Genomic DNA, 21,739 nt, shown 5'->3' on the forward strand with positions numbered 1-21,739 from the left:
GGTCTCATCCTGGCCGACCTAAAATCCGCTTGCTTCCTTCCGACGTGTTCAGAAGACCCAGAGGGGAAAGATCCGATGGTCGGAGAGATGGAAGCGACGCGGCTCCAGGCTCGGACGAGGCGGCGGGTGAAGAGGGGGCGTAAGTTCTGAGGGTGACTTGGGTTAAATCTCTTGCGAGAGATTTGTTTTTTTTTTTTTTTATGTCTTTATGTTTCGGCCTTGAATGGCCTTGTTTGTATTTCGGGACTGGCCGTGTGTGGCTTTGAATCCCTGCCGCTCCGCGGCTTTATGATATGATAATCGGATAACGCTTTTTAAATTTGTGAATAGTGGGAGGAAGGTGATGAGTTGTCGTCTCATATCCTTCTTCGATTGTGAAATGTTTTATTCGAGACCTGTTTCGAGAGTTCTTCCGCGAGATGTGAACTCTGCGGGGGTGCTGAAGGTATCGAACGTAAACATAGAGGCGTGTTTAAGAATCTCTTATCTTTCGATATCATGCCTTTGAGATGTTAGAGACCAGTGCGCTGGGTTTAGGGCAAGACCTAGGTTTACTTTCGGTTTAAGGATTGTGCGGTGACTAACCGGCTATCGTTTTTCCTGTCGCGATTTCTTCCTGATTCGTATCGATGTAAAGTCCGCGAAAAGTTCTCGGCTTATACGACTTGTTTGATACGAATCGAGCATCTCTCCGGAGACCGGAAGTGCTGGACCAAAATTTCGGATTTCTTTTATAGCGCTATTATCCTTGTGTCGGATGTAAGAGAGTCATCTTCATGAGATGGCTATGTCTGTTTAGGACGTTTGTGAGTTCGATGTGATCAGCATCGGACTTGGTGGCGTGTGCCGTTGTTTTGATTAATTTGCGCAAAATAAATGTTAATGTGTGCATATATGTGTCTTTTTGCGGAGATTTCGTTTGCTCGGAAGAAACCATCTTTGAGGCATCTTTTGCGACGTCTCGCGATGCTAAAGGTTTGATTCTCCCAAGCGGTCCGACTAATCTCCGAAGACCTCGTTGCGATTTCACGGGTGAGGATGTTTTGATAAGTCGAAAACACCAAAAGTGCGGTAAGAAGTTTTTTCGATTTTTTTGGGAGTATACGAGTATACGTACCCACTCCCCCCTTTTTTAATGAGGGGGGACAGCTGAATTTGCCTTTCGGCAAACTGCCTACGTACTCCTTGCGGAGATCAAGCCGTCTCGTAGTTCAGTGATTGCGAGTTGGTTCGTTTAGTGATAGTATTTTTTGAGATGCATCGCATTCCAGGTTCTAGGGATTTTTATGCCCTGCATGTTGGCTATTTCGTAGGAACCTGGTCGGACGACTTTTTCGATTTTATAGGGACCTTCCCAGTTTGCTCCGAGTTTTCCCGCGTTTCGTTCAGCGGTGTTTTGGAAAACTTTGCGAAGGACCAGATCTCCCTGATTGAACCTACGATTCCGTACGTTGGAATTATAGTATCTTGCAGCGGCGTGCTGGTAGTTTTGAATTCGGATGAGCGCTCGATCCCGGCGTTCGTTAATGAGGTCGAGATCGTCCAAGAGCATAGCATTGTTGAGTTCCTCTCGTTCGGTAAGAACCTTCTTCGAACACCGGGAAATTCTACTTCCGCGGGAATCATGCACTCCGTGCCGTATACCAAGGCGAAGGGAGTTTCTCCCGTTGCTCGCCTTGGGGTGGTACGGTGAGACCAGAGGACTCCCTCGAGTTCGTCGGCCCATCTACCTTTTTTGGCCTCCAAGCGTTTCTTCAGTCCGTCGAGAATGGTCTTGTTGATTGTTTCAGCCTGTCCGTTGCACTGCGGATATCTGGGAGTTGACTTGTTGAGTCGTATCTTCCACTTTTCGCAGAATGCCTCGAATCGGGTGGAAATGAATTGAGACCCGTTATCGGTTACGATTTCGTAAGGAACTCCATGCCTACAGATGATGTTTCTCCATACGAAATTCTCGACTTGGACGTCTTTTATACTCGCGTACGAGTCGGCCTCTACCCATTTTGAGAAGAAATCGGTAAGCACTAGAAGGAAACGCTTTTGCTTTGAATTATGCAGAGGTCCGACAATATCCATGGCCCAGCGCATAAAGGGATAGGGCGATGTGATGGAGGAAAGAACTTCGGCCGGTTGTCGGATAGTTGGCGCATGCCTTTGGCATTTTTCGCATTTTCGTGCGAATTTCTCGCAATCTCCGATCATTGTTGGCCAATAGTATCTGTGGCGTTTGATTTTCACGGCTAGTGATCTTCCGCCGGAATGGTTGCCGCATGAGCCGGAATGTATTTCCTCCATCACTTTCCTCGCCTTTTCTCCTTCCAGGCACGTCAGGAGCGGTCCGGAGAATCTCCACTTGTAGATTTCGCCGTCCACCGTTACGTAGCGTGCGGCTTGTGTTCGGATCTTGCGAGCTGACCATTTTTCGGCGGGCAATTGCCCGTTGATAATGTAGTCTCGAATCGTCTGAAGCCATGGGGTATCACAACCGTAATCGGATTGCTCCGATGGTGGTGGTATCGTAATCTCTTCTTCCTCGTCGTCTTGACCCTCTATGAGATTGACAACGACTGGCGGTCCGATACTCGGATGTTCAATGAATTCGACCGGAATTACCCTTTTGAGTCCTGGATCGGAACTTGATGCTAAGGCCGCGAGGGCGTCCGCCTGGACATTCTCGGAACGGGGGATCCGGGTAAGGGCGAAACAGTCGAAGTCTTGAGCTAGACCTTGGACCAGTTTGAGGTACGCGTCCATCCGTTCGTCTCTGGCTTCATATTCTCCGCTGAATTGACTGGCCACTAACTGGGAGTCGCAGTAAGCGTGGAGATTACGTATTTTTAAGCCGTGAGCCAAACGTAGACCTGCGATCAATGCTTCGTATTCGGCCTCGTTGTTTGAGGCATGGAATTCCAGTCTGAACGATTGTTCCAGGATCTCGCTCGTTGGAGATGTGAGACGGATCCCGATACCCGATCCTTGCTTGGATGAGGATCCGTCGACGTGGAGGAGCCAGGTGGAATTTGGTTCTTCGTTGGTTATTGCTCCCGCTGGAAGTTCGACCAAAAAGTCTGCGAGCACTTGTGACTTTGCGCTCGTCCTTGGTCGGTATTCGATGTCATACTCGCTCAACTCGACCGCCCACTTGGCCAATCGGCCTGATTGACTTGGGCTATGCAAAATTGTCCGTAAGGGAAAAGTCGTTAGGATAACAATCGTGTGGGATTGGAAATATGGTCGTAGTTTTCGGGCCGATGTTACGACCGCGCATGCCAATTTTTCCATCAACGGATACCTAGATTCGGCATCGAGCAAGGTTTTGCTTATGTAAAAAATAGGTCTCTGTTCCCCGCGTTCTTCCCTGATCAGGACTCCGCTTACGGCTGTTGCCGATACCGCGATGTATAAGAATAAAGGCTCCCCTTCCACGGGTTTTGCGAGGACTGGAGGAGTAGCTAAATAACGCTTCAGCTGTTGGAAGGCGTTTTCGCACTCTTCCGTCCATTCGAACTTTTTATTCCTCGCAGGACGTCGTAGAAGGGCAGGCACTTATCTGTTGATCGTGAAATAAATCGGTTAAGTGCTGCGATTCTGCCGGTCAGTCTTTGGACTTCCCGTTTATTCTTCGGCGAAGCCATCTCGATTAGAGCGTTGATCTGTTTTGGATTTGCTTCGATACCGCGGTTGGTCACCAAGTAGCCGAGGAATTCTCCTGATGCCACGGCGAATCTACATTTCGTCGGGTTGAGCTTCATGTTATGGGAGTTTAGTTGTGCAAAGCATTCTTCGAGATGTGACACGTGATCTCTTGCTTTGAGGGATTTGACAAGCATGTCGTCAATATAAACTTCCATCGTTTTTCCGAGTTGTTTGGAGAACATTCGGTTCACGAGTCGTTGGTAAGTTGCTCCAGCGTTTTTGAGGCCGAAGGGCATTACCTCATAACAATAGGTTCCGCGATCGGTAATGAACGCAGTCTTCTCACGATCGTCGGGATTCATCCTAATTTGATTATAGCCTGAGAAAGCATCCATGAAGGATAAGAGTTCGTTGCCCGCCGTTGCTTCTACCAATCGATCGATATGTGGTAGAGGGAAGCTATCCTTTGGACATGCCTTGTTTAGGTCGGTAAAATCTACGCAAACTCGCCATTTCCCGTTTTTCTTTTTGACTACTACGGGGTTGGCGAGCCAGTCCGGGTATCTTACCTCTGTTATCGACCCAACTTTAAGCAGTTTTTCGACCTCATCGTTTACCGCGGTAGCACGTTCGGGTCCCAGCTTCCGTCTTTTCTGTTTGACGGGTTTGAATGTTGGATCGATATTCAGCTCGTGACACGTTATGTTAATGTCAATTCCTGGCATGTCTTCCGCAGCCCATGCGAAAGTGTTAAGGTTCTTTTTAAGACAGGTTATGAGTTCTGTCTTTAGAGGCTCGTGGAGATTGGCTCCAATCTCGACGCAGCGTTCTGGGAGGGCTTCGTCGAGACAAATCGTTACCACGGGTTCACAAGTTGGCTCGCGTTTTTCCTCTAGAGCTGCGAAGATACGAGATTGCCAGAAGAATTCCGCTGAATCCTGACTTCGCGTATCTTTGCTGGAGGTCTTTTTCTCCGCTCTCTTAGGAGCAATTTCGTGGATCGGTCTCTTTCGTTTTAGTTCCGCGGCGAAACAGACCTGTGAAACTCTTGGATTTCCCCAGATTACCTCGACTCCGTTGGGGGTCGGGAACTTGAGGCAAAGATGGTAGGTTGATGGGATTGCGCGCATGGTGTTCAGCCATGGCGTTCCCATGATAACGTTGTAAGACGCGGGGCGGTCAACGACTAGAAACTCTGTGATGTTTGTCACGGTTCCGGCTTTGACAGCGAGTCTAATCGATCCATAGGCCATGGTCGTTTCCCCCGAAAGCCCTAGCAGTGGGCTTGGGCATTTTGCGATCTCGGATTGACTGATCCCCATCTTTTCAAGAGTGTCTTTGAAGATGATATCGGCCGAGCTTCCGGTATCGATTAATACTCTAGCGACGTCGATATCTCGAATCGTCAACTCGATAACAAGGAGATCGTTCCAAGGTTTGGCTCGATCGACCGTTTCTCCCCCCTTGAACGAGATGACATTCGCGCACGTCGAATCCCGCATGTCGTTCCTGATCGTTGAGTGGTTTTTGCGGGTTAGATTGATCCGTAAGTGCCCCTCCTTCTAGCGCCAAACTGTGGGAACCGAAATTCGCACTGTCGATTTCCGTTTAAATAAGGAAACTAAGAAAACCCTAGTTTCCCAGAGGACCCGGATATCTGTTAATTACCACACGTCAAGCAATCAGAACACGAGAATAACAACGATAAAGATAAGAAATCGAACAGAGAGCAAAGTAGATCTTATTCCGAATCTGCGTATGAGCGTTACAACAAGGTATAAGCCTGGGCTCGAGAGCTGTCGGCGAGATTCCTAGTTCTAGCAACCCTAAGACGGCTAAACCTAATTGAGTCGCAGCTCGAAATAACAAAAACGGAAAGTTGCCTAAATCGCTCTAAGTGCTAAGTTTGCTCTGAAAAAGTTCTCTTTTCTGCTCCTCGCCTAGGACTCCTTATATACTAGCTCCAAGGTCGGTTTACGCTTTTACTCTTCTGCCCTTAAGCCGTCATAGCAAAAAATGGAGATATTCCGTTTTTCCCGATCTTCACAATTATCTCCAAAACTTCCGTATTTATCCGCGGAAACTTGACATTTATCCTTCCTCGTGGGCCAAGCGTGAACCATGCTGTGGTTCACGGGCTTTTGGTTAGGAAAAATCGTAGGATGGGCCTTGAGTCGTATTTTAGGTCCCTTTGGGCCGTCTTCCGACTCGACACGTTTACTACGAGTTTTCCGCGGTTTTGGATCCGCGAAGTTTGATCGATGAATTAGAATAGCGGGAAACATGGATTGAGCTTGCTACGGTCTTCGGGAGATAGTATTCGAAGGTTTGACGAGAATGCAGGGACTGGTGTCGTATCGATGTTCGGAAAGGTTCAATCGCTACACCGCGACCGAACTTTGGCTCGAGCCCGGTCGCTACGTAGCGACCGAGCGGGAGGAGCGCTCGGTCGCTACGTAGCGACCGAACTTTGGCTTGAGCTCGGTCGCTACGTAGCGACCGAGCGGGACAATCGCTCGGTCGCTACGTAGCGACCGAGCTTTGGTTCGAGCTCGGTCGCTACGTAGCGACCGAGCTTGGCTGAGCTCGGTCGCTACGTAGCGACCGAGCGGGACGATCGCTCGGTCGCTACGTAGTGACCGAGCGGGACGATCGCTCGGTCGCTACGTAGCGACCGAGCGGGACGGACGTTCGGTCGCTGCGTAACGACCTGTTTCGAGCTTTCGTCAGATATCTCGATTCTTTCTTCCGCGAAGCATTTTTGTAAGGAAGAATCTATTTCGAAAAGTACTCTTCGGAGAAACTCTTATTTTCTTATTCGGACGTTTTGAATGTTAAATTTGTCGTAACCGTTTTTGACCCCAACACTCACTAGCTTTCTAGATCAGCGGTTAGCCTTTTTCTAGCAGTCCTAGTATGATAGATTAAATTTGGGACATGATGGTCAAGGATGCTTGACTCATGCAAATTCCTAGGTTCATGTTCTAGTTAGCAATGCTAAAACAAGCAGTAAGAATAATCTATCAATGAATACCACAACTTAGCAAATCTATACTTGGGGCTAATCCCTCTAACATATTTGAACCCTGAATCTAACAAGTAAACTACTCAGACATAGCTAAGCAATTCATAGCACAAAATATAGATAAAAACTGCATAGAATAGAATAGATGAATCAGTGGAGTTTCAATCACAAATCTCTCTATGATCTTCTCTCCTAAGAATACAATGGTAAAACTCTGGTAAAAACTTTGTCTCCCCCTTGCCTCCTAACACTTAGGCAAATATATAACTATTAGGTTAAAAACTCGTCAGGGGTAATCTTGTAATTTGGTGAAGTTTTGGGTTTAAAATCGGCTGGAACCAAGTCGCGCACTCCGCGTCTCGACATCGATCGATGGTACAGGATGTACATCGTTTTCTTCTTCTTCGTATCAACCTTTTATGGTCAGCTCGGATGAAATCTCTTTTAAGCTCCTAAATGCTCCATAATCATCACTTTACTCCAAGATACTTCTGAACCTGAAAACATACCTAATAAGATAGAATATATAGTATATAGATAGTAAAATACTTATATACCATGGGTGAAAATGGGTCAAATCCATGGTATATCAGAAGCGTTGTGTGATCCTAACCTTAGCCAAAACTGGAGATAGATCGGAAAGCTCGGAAACACAGACATGCCTCGTCTAACATAACTCAACTTGAGATTCAAAACTTGAAAAGATTTCTTCCTGCGTAAGAAAGGTCTAGGGTTCGTCGTATCAAGTTGCTTGCACCACAAGAAACGTTCCAAAAATCATGTGATCGTACAAAAACATGGCAATGACACTTAGACCTCATGCATAGATTCACGACTGATTAAGGTGGCTGCGTCATTGGTGAGCGACCAAGCCAAGTGAAGAGAGGAAGCTTGTTGAGCAAGCAAGGGTGGAGATCGTGAGGTTATTGCTCGGATCTTGACGGCGGTGACTTGTGATGGCTCGGACAGCAATGTCATGGTTCTCCTGTGACACGGACCTCTCCCCCAAAGGCTCACAGTTGGTTAAAATGTAGATTGGCAACTGAAGTGTCATGATGCAGTAGCTCCATTACCTGCGTCTCTTCTCCATGTCTAATCCTCTAAGTTCCATTGTAAATCACCAACCACAACATGAGGCTCCATTGACATCAACTACAATGGCTGTGATGGTGACTTGTGAAGATCGATGTCTCAAGTGGTGATTGGAATATGGAGACGTGAAGGTGTGCGGCGAGGGTTTGTGGAGAAGTGGAGGCTTACTTGTTGAGTATATACACATACCAAAACACATAGTTGAACGACCACCGGGATTGATATTAACCATAATTATGGTTAACTAAAATCAAACCGGTTTTGATAGAACCGGGTCGTTACAATTCTTCTCCACTTATGAAAAATTCGTCCTCGAATTCAAGTCTTGATATAATTTCAAATATTCTGCGTAGTTCATCCTCAACTGAGTTTCAGCTTTCCTGGTGTTCTCTTGGATTGCGTCCCTTTTCCAACAAATTGATGTCATCTTTCGGAATGTCTTTTGAAATTTTTTTTTCTTGATGTTTCATAACTTCTATTGATTTTTTTTCAGCGCAAATAAAGTTTAACAGAGATTGCCTTGTGGCTAGCGAAAAATGAAATTTGGCTCTCTGGCGTCCTTTCCCATAACTAATATACAAATACATCCAAGGAAGTCTGATCACTTTGACGACAAACCACAAAAAACAAATTCCACTGCTTTAATCCACTTGACAATTGGATACAGTTCCATGTATCTCGACTTGAACTTCTTTAGATTTCAATTTTTAAATCCTACTTGAAATGTCTCATTTTCAGGTACACTAAGTGGTCCACCTTAAACTCCAAATCTTTATGTCGCTTATCTACATAACTTCATGGGATTCCTTAAGCCAAATCTTGAGCATTTCCACCTTCTCTTCCATCACTTGAAGCATTGTTGGTTTTGTGACACGTCACTCCCCACTTATGCCCAATAAAGTGGTGTATGATAAGGTCTACCATAAAGAACCTTATATGATGCTATCTCAATATTTGAATGATAAATATTATTGTAGGAAAATTCTGCTAGAGATCGATACTTCCCCCAGTTTCCTTCCCAGTCCAGTATACAAGCCCTGAGCATAATCTCTAATGTCTGAATAGTCTTCTCAGACTGCACATCTATCTGTAGATGATAAGATGTACTCATATGAACCTTTGTCCCAAGTGCCTTATGAAAGGCTCCCCAAAATGTCGATGATAACTTATGTACTCGATCTATACAATGCTGATAAGAACTCCATTTAACCTCATAATCTCTAGATATAAATCTGCACCAACTGATCAGCTGTGTCCATCTTCTTAATCGCCATCTTCTTAATCGCTAAGAAATGAGATAATTTGGTGAGTTTATCCATGATCATCCATATATCATGCTTTCACCTGAGGTGGTTGGTCGTCCAATTACAAAATTTATAATCACGATATTCCATTTCCACTCTGGCAAAATTAGGTTCTGTAATAACCAACTAGGTACTTGATACCCATCCTTAACAATCTGACATGTCTGACACTGCGATACACTCTAACTATATCCGTTTTCACGCTAAGCGAATGATAGTAACACTTTAGATCTTTGTAACTCTTAGGGGTCAGCCACTCTGAAATTGTAGTGGTCTTATTAACAACAACTACTGCTTATGAAACCATGTGATCCAAAAATCTAATTTTTTTCACTCTGCCAGAAACTCCACTTACTCAGCTAGCAACAACTGACGCTTTCTAAGATTACCTAACATAATCCGTTAATGCTCAGCATGCTCCTCTCTGCTCCGAGAATAAGGCATGATGTCGTCGATGAAAACAATCGTGCACTTGTCCAAATGCGCACGAAAGACATCATTCATATGTTTTCTGAACGCTACCAGTGCATTCGACAACCCAATTGACATCAAACTTATAATGTCTATAACGTGTATGGAAACCCATCATCCATACATGCTCCCCATGGTGAAGTACTCTATCTGATGAAAACCTTATCTGATTGTTCCTCCAACTGTTTTTTCAACTCAACCATCTCTACTGGTGCTAGACGGTGTGGAGCTCGTAAATCCGATGATGTCCTTGTTTCCAACTCAATAGTGAGAACATCTCCTCTGGCTGATGGTGGCCCCTTTAAGGCCTCAAATACATCCTCAAACTCTGGAACCACTAGAATGTCATGCAACTCATGATGTCCATCATCCTTAACCATCAAAATGGTCACCAAAAGTCCCTATGTTCCTCCCTCCAATAACTCCTCATAATGCAACATGGAGACAATAGAAACTCCTCTCTGCTCCAAGAATATGCACTCTTACTCTTGGGAAAATCAACACTACTCGATGATGAGACAACCAATTCATCCCAGAAATGACATCATCCAACCGTTAAGAACCTTGCAAACCGAAGGACGAATGACAATAGTAGTACTCATCGGCATAATAGAGACAATTGCGCTAGTAACTTCTTGACAGAAAGGTGCTACTTATTTTTATTTTTAAATTTCCCAACTCCTCAGAAATAGTTCAAAAATTTTCTAAAATGGATTAAAACCGAGTCCCACAAATCGCCATCCCGGGTCGGAGCCGGCACGGAACCCTTCTCTGATACCAAATTGTGACACCCGGTTCCAGAGGGTTTCGGGTTTAGTTAAACCTGGTACGGGCAAACCGTATTTAAAAAAAAACCCCAACTTTAACTCAAACCAACTGCTTATGGGCTGGAACCTGCTTGACAAAAATCAAAGGAAAAGAGAAAGAAAAGAGGAGTGAACGACTTTTCAAACAAGCCGCTCAGCGAAGACCAGACCAAAAACCTCAACTCGACTGAATACTAACCCAACCTCGTAAATCTAGGCCTAGACAAGCCACAAACATGACATCTCTAAGAAACAAGCAATGACTCCAGAATACAAGAGCCCAGCTCTATACTCTCAAAGCCCCGGCCAGGCACAACGTGCAGGAACTCACCTCTGCCCCGCTGCACCATAGGCCAGACTCCAACGTGCAGGAACTCACCTCTGCCCCATTGAGCCTAGTTCTATAGGGTAAGTGCCTATAGTCACCGCCCGTTTACGCTTGTCGATCGCTGGGATACGACGTGGATCGACTCAGCCGCCGTACCCCACCAAAACTCTAACGTGCAGGAACTCACCTCTGCCCCCACTAAGCCATAGGCCAGACTCCAACGTGCAGGAACTCACCTCTGCACCGCTGAGTCTGCCTCGCCAAAACTCTAACGTGCAGGAACTCACCTCTGCCCCGCTAAGCCATAGGCCAAACTCCAACGTGCAGGAACTCACCTCTGTCCCGCTGAGTCTGCCTCACCACAAATATTACTATATATAAATGTCATCTCATTCATTTACATGCAATTATTAATCTTCCGCAATTCTCAAACAATACATGTCTAGTCCTATTCATTATTAAGGATATAGTTACTATGTTCAGTCAAGCAATATCGTAACTACATATGCTCGTAATAGCGACCAATAGGAAAAAAACTCGCACATACATGTATATCGATAATATATATAAGCAAACAGATACCGGGTTGAGTCAATATAGCTCAACTCAAGACATGCAAGACCTAGAGCAGACTAACGCAAGCTAACCTAGTAAATATGGAAGCGTTGGGTAATCCTCACCTTAGCCAAAACTGGAGATAGATCGGAAAGCTTGTAAATACAGACATGCCTCGTCTAACATAACTCAACTTGAGATTCACAACTTGAAAGGATTTCTTCCTGCGTAAGAAAGGTCTAGGGTTCGTCATATCAAGTTGCTTGCACCACAAGAAACGTTCCAAAAATCATGTGATCGTACAAAAACATGGCAATGACACGTAAACCTCATGCATAGATTCACGGCTGATTAAGGTGGCTACGTCATTGGTGAGCGACCAAGCCAAGTGAAGAGAGGAAGCTTGTTGAGTAAGAAAGGGTGGAGATCGTGAGGTTATTGCTCGGATCTTGACGGCGGTGACATGCGATGGCTCGGACAGTAATGTAGTTGGAAGGACGAGTTTGTTCTCAGGTCTATTTCCTCATGATATGATAGTAATAGAAAATCTCCCAAGGAATGCATTCGAAGGTTGGTGAAAAGGATAAGCTTTGACCCAAAGATGGATCAAAGGAAAGGTGGATTGATGGTTCTTCAGTATAAGGCTGCGGAAGGCCAGATACTTGCTGGGTTGGTCTTAGTCCGTGAGAGGCAGCCCCACTAGTGAACAAGACCGTGCGTACGGAGATCATTCTCCTAGCATTACGATGTTCCAAAGAACAAAGGATTCAACAAATTAAAAAAAAAAGTTCAACAAATTAAAAAAAAGTACATTTTTATTAAAAGGGTTGAATGAATATAACAACACAAAACTAAACTTTTATATAATAGGCTGCGGGTTAGACCAAAGGTCTAAACTTATTCTAGGAAATACAAACTATATAAATAAGGTAGACTTGACCAAAGACCAAGATTTTTGACCGAATTTTGAAAGTTGTGGACGCAAAACTCTTCGGCTGGTCGCGTACTTCTGCATGGTTGACGGTCATTGCATTACCGTCAGATTGATATATTGTACGACCATGACTTGTATTTTCTTGTTGGGTCTTTTTTTTTCTTGGGCTGAAACATATTTTCATAAATCATCAAGCCCATCTCATTTAAACTTAAGCCCATAAGCCAAGCCTTCTTTTGATTTGCTTGTTGCTGATCATAGTTACATCATCCCCTCCTTCTTTAAAACGATTTGCCATCAAATCCGTTTTAATGTCTAGAACCCGTGACCGTGAGAGGCAGCCCCACTAGTGATCAAAACAGGTTGCTTTTGGAGAGCAGTCTCCTAGAGCCATTATGAGAGATGGAAGAGCAGTCTCGGTTTAACTTCAGATGGGATCATTTCTTGGCTTTGCTTTGAACCCCTTCTTTTTTTTTAAAGATGGAAAGATGAGAATGATGGATGACAGAAGCGAACACCAAACCCTCAAGTGTGCTCTGATACCAAATAATAGAAAATCTCCCAAGGAATGCACTCGAAGGTTGGTGAAAAGGATAAGCTTTGCCCCAAAGATGTATCAAAGGAAAGGTGGATCGATGGTTCTTCAGTATAAGGCTGCGGAAGGCCAGATATTGGATGGGTTGGTCTTAGTCCGTGAGAGGCAGCCCCACTAGTGAACAAGACCGTGCTTACGGAGATCACTCTCCCAGCATTACGATGTTCCAAAGAACAAAGGATTCAACAATTTAAAAAAGTACATTTTTATTAACAAAGAATGAATATAACAATACAAAACTAAACCTTTATATAATAGGCTGTGGGTTAGACCAAAGGTCTAAACTTATTCTAGGAAATTAAAACTATATAAATAAGGTGGACTTGACCAAAGACCAAAACTTTTGACCAAATTTTGAAAGTTCTGGACGCAAGACTCTTCGGCTGGCCGCATACTTCTGCATTGTCGACGGTCTTTGAATTCCCGTCAGATTTATATAGTGTACGACCATGACTTGTATTTTCTTGTTGGGCCTTTTTTTTTGGACTGAAACATATTTTCATAAATCATCAAGCCCATCTCACTTAGATTCAAGCCAATAAGCCAAGCCTTCTTTTGATTTGTTTGTTGCTGATCATGGTTACATCATCCCCTCCTCCTTTAAAACGATTTGCCATCAAATCCGTTTTAATGTCTAGAACCTGTGACCACGAGAGGCAGCCCCACTAGTGATCAAAACAGGTTGGTTTTGGAGAGCAGTCTCCTAGAGCCATTACGAGAGATGGAAGAGCAGTCTCGGTTTAACTTCAGATGGGATGATTTCTTGGCTTCGCTTTGAACCCTCTTTTTTTTTTTTTTGAAGATGGAAAGATGAGAATGATGGATGACAGAAGTGAACCCCAAACCCTCAAGTGTGCTCTGATACCAAATAATCAAAAATCTCCCAAGGAATGCACTCGAAGATTGGTGAAAAGGATAAGCTTTGACCCAAAGATGGATCAAAGGAAAGGTGAATCGATGGTTCTTCAGTATAAGGCTGCGGAAGGCCAGATACTTGATGGGTTGGTCTTAGTCTGTGAGAGGCAACCCCACTACTGAACAAGACCGTGCTTATGGAGATCACTCTCCCAGCATTACAATATTCCAAAGAACAAAGGATTCAAACAAATTTTTTTAAAAAAGTAGATTTTTATTAAAAGGGTTGAATGAATATAACAATACAAAACTAAACCTTTATATAATAGGTTCTGGGTTAGACCAAAGGTCTAAACTTATTCTAGGAAATACAAACTATATAAATAAGATGGACTTGACCAAAGACCAAGACTTTTGACCGAATTTTGAAAGTTGTGGACGCAAAACTTTTCGGCTGGCCGCGTACTTCTGCATGGTTGACGGTCTTTGAATTGCCGTCAGATTGATATATTGTACGACCATGACTTGTACTTTCTTGTTGGACCTTTTTTTCTTTGGCTGAAACATATTTTCATAAATCATTAAGCCCATCTCATTTAAACTCAAGCCCATAAGCCAAACCTTCTTTTGATTTGTTCGTTACTGATCATGGTTACATCAGATAGTGTCAGATTTTGTGATGTATGGTGGCTAAAAGCTGCAAAGATGTCTTAGGCTCCGAATGGTAACAGCGGATTGAGTGGTGCGGGACAAGCGGTTTAACTGCGGTGCAGTTCTGACATTTATAAAAACGTATAGATATATGGTATATGTAGAGATTTTTGTTACTGTTAACTGCGGTGCGGTGCGGGACGGATGTTACCATTCGAAACCTTAGAAAAGGATTTGCTTGACAAAATGCATCATCCATCATATGGCGTTGAAGAGATGATCATTTTTAATCATTGTTTGAAATTGGATATAGTTGGATTCATATATTTTGAATTTGCCTTATCCTTCTAGTTTTACCACTGGCCCACAAATGTCTATAATCTCCTCCATTTTTTTTTGGGATTAGCATGAAATAGACACTTGTAAAAAAAAAAAAAATCATGATTTGGAGAAGAACTTTTACGGCAGAAACTAGGTTCTAGTAACTGGTTGTGGTTAATGGTCGAATTTTTGGTTCAACTAGACTAAACTGAAATTCTTATTAATTCTGATTTTTATAACGTTAATTATAAATTCTACTTCGCAAGCTTGCAAGTCAATCGGTGGTGTTTCACCCGTGGAAGCAGAGGAATAACGTTGTCCACAACAAAATCTGGGTTTCTGCTTCACTGGTGTTCCAAGCTATCGATAAAGAGATACGGAACATTATCTTTGCTAGACGATCTCGCAAAGGTTTCAGTTCCTTAATGCAAGAGTGGTTGAGATGATATTATATCATGTTTTGCTTATTGTTCCAACTTGTTTTTATTTCTTTTTGCCGGGTTAGAATAGACCCTAGATTATCACTTTGTAGAATCTTCAATCATTTATGATATTTACAGTTTAGCAATTTTTTTTTTTTATAAATTCTAATTAGTTAACCAATTCAGGATGAAAAAAGTTTGTCACTCCTTAAAAGTATATGTTGTAATGTACACTAAAAGATATCGTCACATAGAAGTTAGTTTTGTTATTAATTTATAAGTACGCAATGAATCGGGAAAATGGTCATTTCATACCTAACATATCACGATATGTTCAATTCATATATAACTTTTGTCATCGTGTAAAAACATATATGAACTTTCAAAAACTTCAAATAACATATATGTTGTTTACTTTTTCAGTGAAATCATACATCAGTCACCATATCAGTTGTCATGTCATCTAAATCTAATTTTGCTACCTAATTTTGCTGACAAAGATGGCGCGTGTACAATTTTTGTTTTTTTTTTAAAAAAAACCAAACAAGTCATTTTATAAAAATAATTTTTTTGAAAAAATAAAATTTTATAAATTTATATTATTTAGTAAAATTAAAATAATAAATAAAACAAATAAAATTTAGGTTATTGAGTTCGAAAACTGAAAAACCAAAAAAATCCGAAATTAGTATCGAACGACGACCAATAGCTAGCTAGTTTATAATCGAACCCAAAAACCCGAACCACGACCCACCCGTTGATTCAGGGTCACAATATGTTGGGCCTTTTACAGCCCAAAGGAAAATACTTTGTCAATATTATCTTTACTTTAATGTCGTGCCCCGAATATAGTTGTAGACTTAAAGACGCATGCGATTGACACGTAGCCAATACAATGCGTCCACGTGTCATCTCCCCTGTCTAGCAAATGGATAAAGGACAGAGTCGGCTGCTTTAGGGAACTCGAATCTGAATTTTTCTTCGATTATTATCACCATGGATGGAGAGGAGATGCTTGATTGGGAGCTCGTTCACGGCTCGGAGACCGATTCAATCACATCGGAGAAGGAATCAAGTGTAATCGATGACGGTATGATTGTCTCTGATCATTTCTCTGCCGATCATCCTACAACTGAACAAAGCATAGGATCTGGTGATTCTCCTCGGGTCGGTTACGGATCCGAGTATCCGAATCTGGTGGGTTTGGGGTTCGATCAGTTGTATGTTTATCAATCGGGTGTCAGAAACGAATTAGGGTTTATTGATGGTGAGGTTAAGGTGAGTGATTTTCAACCTTCTGATGAGAATAACATCATGGGCGAAGGTGTTCACGATGAATCTCTTATGGAGGATGCAAGCATGTGTTTGTTGGAAACAGACAATCTCCAAGTTGAGAGCCGCCAAGCTGGTGTTGAAGAACATATTGAGGATTTGGGCAAGTCTTTGTCTGGAGATTCTGGGAATGGGAGTGGTGAAGAGGAGATTGTTTCTGATAGTGAAGCAGTTGAGGGAAGTGGAGGGGATACTAGTGCACATGTTGTGGCCGTAGATTCTGCTGTTGTGAGATCTGGTGATGAGGGTAAAAAAAGTAGAGAGACAGTGTGGTGGAAGATTCCGTTTGTGCTTGTCAAGTACTATGCATTTAGGATTGGTCCTGTTTGGTCTGTCTCTATGGCTGCAGCTGTGATGGGTTTTGTTCTCTTGAGACGCAGACTCTATCATATGAGAAAGAAGGCTCAAAGGATCCATCTTAAAGTTGCAATCGACGAGAAGGTACACTATATGAACATTGAATTTAATTGGTGGGTTTCATTCCTTATGTTCAAAGGTTGTCCCGTCCTGCTGGCTTATGTCAGTTATAGATTCTGTAGTTAATATGTTCCTTAGCTGAAATATAGATTATTTAGTCATCACCTTCTCACCAAATGATATGATTGTTATAACTCCAACATCTAGTTCGCATGGCTGGCTAGTTTCCTTCTATCATTGTCACGTCTTGTGTTGTGTTTATGATCTGTGCAGAAGGTGTCGCGGGTGATGAGTCAGGCGGCTCGACTCAATGAAGCATTCTCAGAGGTAAGAAGGGTCCCAGTGATCCGCCCTGCTCTGCCATCTCCTGGCGCATGGCCGGTTTTGAGCCTTAGATGAGAAGCCGATTGATTATCCAATGTCTCATAATGTTATGTACCAGAGGAGTAGAGAGACACGTACATGTGTGTACAGTGACTCATCATGTTGTGTACTAAAAGAACAGAGATTTATGGTGTTTATGATGTTTCTATCATTTTGATTCATATTAGTAGTTCACCATCCTAAAAGAATAGAGATTGACAAAAACAATTCATTTGAATTTAAGAGATTGATCAAATTGCATATTGCGCTAATATTTGTAATCCCATAAACAAAACAAATGTTCCAAAACCAAGACTCAACTTACGTATACACTTAACCAAAGTCTCGAGTCTTCTAATATTTAGTAGCGTTCGGATCAGATGAAACAAGAGCAGAAACATATAGGTCAGTATCAACGGAGGCTTCGCTCTTGCTTCTACCACTTTCTGGTCTTCTCCTCCTCTGCCCCTTCCCATCCCCATCCACGTTTCTTGTACCTTGGGAATCACTAGGAGCAGCTTCATATAAGGTTACGGACTTGCCCCTGCTATGGAGACTAGCCATGACTTCCCCCTGAGCATCGCCATCTTCCTTGAGGGTCTCGAGGACTTGTACCGCATGACTCATGAGGGGCCTTCCTTTTGGGTTTTGGCTTAAGCATTGGTATGCCAAATCGGCTACTTTCATCAACGCCTTAGTGGTGTATTGCCCATCCATTCGAGGGTCTATGATCCTCAAAAGCTTTTTGTTGTGATTCAATAGCGGTCGTGCCCACTCGACCAAGTTATGTTCCCGGCAAGGTCTGCTTTTGTCCATTGCCCTCTTCCCAAGGAGCATCTCAAGGAGAAGTACCCCGTATCCATAAACATCACTTCTAGATGTCAAATGTCCTAAGCACAACAATGAAGAAAAAACAAATGTGACCCATTTACAATTCATTTCCATAAGTGGGCTCATTTTCAACGACAGACCTGTCATTACATACTCAGGAGCAGCGTATCCGTAAGTGCCCATAACACGTGTTGACACGTGTGTTTGATCTCCTCTTGGACCATCTTTCGCTAGTCCAAAGTCTGCGAGCTTAGCATTGTAACACTGCACAAGCATTACATCATTCAGCCGCAGCATAGACAAGATAAAAAAAAAAGTAGAAACCAGGTCATTGTAGACTTTGAGCTTCACGGACAACTCTATAGAACAAGAAGTAGAATGTCTATGTACTACCAAGACAAAAGAACGTAATAAGCTAACCTCGTCAAGCAATATGTTGGCAGTCTTGAGATCCCGATATATGACGGAGCGTTCAGCACCATGAAGAAAAGCGAGACCCTTGGCTGCGTCTAGCGCGATCTTCACTCTTTTCGACCATGTCAAAGTGCATCCAACTCCTGCAAGCAGATGCTTCATCAAATCCTCGAGGCTCAAGAAACCCAGACTTGACCTTCTAACAAAGTTAATGTTTTAAATGGTGGTGAGAACTTACTTCGGAAAAGATGTTTCTCGAGGCTTCCCAGTGACATGTACTCATAGACTAATAATCTGTGTTCATCTTCACAGCAGTAGCCAATGAGCTTGACCAAGTTTGGATGACTAAGCTGTCCTAAATAGTTAACTTCAGCCTGCAAGAAAAAAAAAACAAAAAAAATGGAAAGAATCAAACCACAGATTCTCAAGTCTAAGAAACAAAAAAAAAGGCCAATTATAAATACCAGCCACTCTCGATCTCCCTGAAAGCCTTCAGGATTAAGTTCTTTGATGGCAACTTTGGTGGAGTTATAACCAGGCCTGACATTGTCATCAATAAGACCTTTGTAGACAACACCAAAACCACCCTCGCCAAGAATGTAATCAGGCCTGAACTGCTTCGTGGCCAGTTTCATCTCTTGGTAGGTGAATATATCCACATTCTCGTATCCAGGTGTTGTCTGAAGATCTTTTATGTTTTTAGGAGGCAAAGGCAACCCACTTGGACTCGGTTTGCCACCAACTGATGACTCTTTACATTCTGAATTCATTAGATACATTGCTGATTTTTTGCCTGGGAGTAAGAAAACCAAAAAAAAAAACAAAAGAATCAAAGAATATAACATCAGAGTATGAACAGATAACGAAAACTTCTCCAGAAAGAAAAAATCACCATGAAATGAAATTTACCCAGAAAGAAAAATCTAGATTACGAACCAACAAAATGAGGCAAATCAAAAGAGAGAGAGGTCGGAATCAGATTGATTGATAGATACCTGATGACTTCTTCTTCTGATAGTTTTGCTGCTGAGAAAATTGGAACTGCTCTTCAGCGCTGAAGCAAATCCCCATGAAACTCTTCGTTGTGTGCTATTCGATTGACATCACATTGTCCATTAACTAACAAACATGAGACAGATCCACAAAAATGACACACCCGATCTCCGACAAACTTGCTGATGAAAAATAGAGAATAGATGGTTTCTTGGATGAAGGGAGAGAGAGAGAGAAGAAGAAGAAAAAAAAAAAAAGGAAAGAAGATAATTGTAGAGAGAGAATGAATGAATGATCCGTTGGAATCGATGGTATTTGAGAGACTAGCCGCCAAATAAATAAGAAGACCTTCCTACCTATTCACGCTGTTTCTCCATTTATCCAGTCAACGATTGTCACGTCACCAACCGTTGACGGGGTTGAATGATTTGGGTTTAGACTAAACCCGAAACCCGACCCGGATATAAACAGCCTAAAAGATCAACAATTTGTTATATGATTCGGCCCAGTTTTAAAAAAAAGCCCTTTAAAATCACCTATATTCCAACTAGGCATGGGCATTCAATCGGTTCGAATCGGGTATCTAAGGTATCAGATAATTCAGTTATAGAAAATTGGTACCGATCAGGTAGTTCTAATTCTCGATCGGATTCGGTTCGGCTCTTGTCAGATCCAAATATTTTTGGGTATATCCGAACGAACCAAAAGAAAGATTTGGTGCCTATTCAAATTGACTTAATATAATCCAGTTATATAGAAAATAAGCCATTTTATCCGAGATACCTAATTTTTTTTTACATCTAAACGTATCCAAGAATATCCAAAAGTAACCCAAAATATATGATCTATCAAAATAATTAATATATTTAAAAAATTTAAAATATTTTTTAATATTTTAATTATTGTAAGTATTAATATAGATAGTATTTCTATATATAATATTAATACTTTAGATATTTTCAGATACCCGTACTTTTGGATTATGTTTGGATTCGGATCTGGTTCTTCGAATATAGGAAATCATCTAACGTTTAGATATCTATGTTGGATCGGCTTCGGTACCTTAAACTTCAAATAATATATACTTATTTATGATTAGTTTAACTACATTTAATTTATATATCAAATGCTACTTTTGGAAAAATTAATAGATTTCTTAATATTTGTGCATTCACCTAAAACTACCTACATAAAAAACAGAGAGAATCATAAAAATGACTATTTCTATGTGTTTGGCTAAATTAACTGAAATAGAAAAAGTTTTTTTTATTTAGTAAAATGATTAAATGAAGTGAAAAATAAAGTGAAAATAAATATAATACAGTTTTATTATTTTAATTTAAGTTATTATTTTATTCACAAAAATATGTATTTGGTTACGTAATTTTCCACCGACTGAAACTAAAATTAAAAAAAAAAGTTTTAGTAAAACACACTAAACCGAACGTTTAATTATATGCAAAACCCAGTTATTTTACATTTTTGATTCATAATTGGCACATAGTTAAATGTTGAAAACTAATAAATAAAAATATGTGCTATTATTATTATGGTAATATAATTAATGATATGATGCACTGTTAAGGTAATATAATTAATGAAATTGTTAAATTGAGTGAAATATGAAAAGATAATTAATGTAATTATATTAATAAAATTACTAAAAAGACATTACACTTCTTTTTTTATACTGTTATCCATGTATTCAAACAATTCTAAAAGGTACTTGAGTTTTAATAATATAGATAGATGATATCCCTCATCTCTCTATTCTTCTTTTCAAAACTAGATAAAATAATTTAATAACATAATTTTTAGCTATGAAAATAATTTATTATCTACAACTTTACGTGTATATTAATGTTTACTATATAGTTTAGTTTCTTGATATTTAAATGCTTTTCTATGATCAAAGTTAGTATTTTAACTAGAAATATACGAAATTTTCAAATACTTATTGTTTAACTATTTCATATACATATATATATATATATGATACTTTATGTTTACAATTTATATCTATTATATTTTTATTGATAAAACCATAAAATTACACTAATTACTAATTTAAATGATACTTATTTAATTAATCTAAAGGTATATTTGAAAATAACTTCTTCTTTTTTCTGACATCAAAAGGCTATTATATCAATCAAATTCTAGAGGGGATCTGGGAATCCAGACCGGGACAGAACAATCAATAAACAGTAAATATCTATGAAAAGTTTTTGCAGTCTTAGCTAAAGCATCCGCAGTTTTGTTTTGGGCCTTCGGTACGTGGAAGATCTTGAAGTCGTGGTAGCGTCCTTTCATAGCTTAGAATTCCGCCAGTTCCGTGGAGAAGATAACTTTTTTATATCTACTATATTATCAATACTATATTATTATATATGT

The 21,739-nt window shown here is 41.3% G+C and overlaps 2 protein-coding genes across 2 annotated transcripts; one reads left to right on the forward strand and one right to left on the reverse strand.

Annotated features, from left to right (window-relative positions):
* The first annotated feature begins 15,855 nt into the window (after positions 1-15,855).
* Positions 15,856-17,305, forward strand: LOC103853571. Its single transcript, XM_009130477.3, has 2 exons — positions 15,856-16,768; positions 17,018-17,305. The coding sequence occupies exons 1-2, from the start codon at positions 15,992-15,994 to the stop codon at positions 17,141-17,143; spliced, it is 903 nt and encodes a 300-aa protein (XP_009128725.1). The 5' UTR covers positions 15,856-15,991; the 3' UTR covers positions 17,144-17,305.
* A 49-nt stretch (positions 17,306-17,354) lies between these two features.
* On the reverse strand, positions 17,355-19,903 carry LOC103853570 (probable serine/threonine-protein kinase PBL17). Its single transcript, XM_009130476.3, has 6 exons — positions 19,348-19,903; positions 18,817-19,145; positions 18,591-18,726; positions 18,359-18,495; positions 18,079-18,202; positions 17,355-17,997 (listed from the first exon to the last, which is right to left on the reverse strand). The coding sequence occupies exons 1-6, from the start codon at positions 19,421-19,423 to the stop codon at positions 17,462-17,464; spliced, it is 1,338 nt and encodes a 445-aa protein (XP_009128724.2). The 5' UTR covers positions 19,424-19,903; the 3' UTR covers positions 17,355-17,461.
* Between the last annotated feature and the right edge of the window lie 1,836 nt (positions 19,904-21,739).

The sequence above is a fragment of the Brassica rapa genome, chromosome A02 (genome assembly GCF_000309985.2).
Source record: "Brassica rapa cultivar Chiifu-401-42 chromosome A02, CAAS_Brap_v3.01, whole genome shotgun sequence".
NCBI classification, from domain to species: Eukaryota; Viridiplantae; Streptophyta; class Magnoliopsida; order Brassicales; family Brassicaceae; genus Brassica; species Brassica rapa.

Bases quoted from the DNA above. Each gene is read 5' to 3' on its own strand.
- LOC103853571 (XM_009130477.3), top strand. From the start codon at position 15,992: ATGGATGGAGAGGAGATGCTTGATTGGGAGCTCGTTCACGGCTCGGAG. The intron at 16,769-17,017 runs GTACACTATATG...TGATCTGTGCAG, and splicing joins AAGTTGCAATCGACGAGAAG to AAGGTGTCGCGGGTGATGAG.
- LOC103853570 (XM_009130476.3), bottom strand. From the start codon at position 19,423: ATGGGGATTTGCTTCAGCGCTGAAGAGCAGTTCCAATTTTCTCAGCAG. The intron at 19,146-19,347 runs GTATCTATCAAT...TCTTACTCCCAG, and splicing joins TCAGAAGAAGAAGTCATCAG to GCAAAAAATCAGCAATGTAT. The intron at 18,727-18,816 runs GTATTTATAATT...TTTTTCTTGCAG, and splicing joins AGGGAGATCGAGAGTGGCTG to GCTGAAGTTAACTATTTAGG.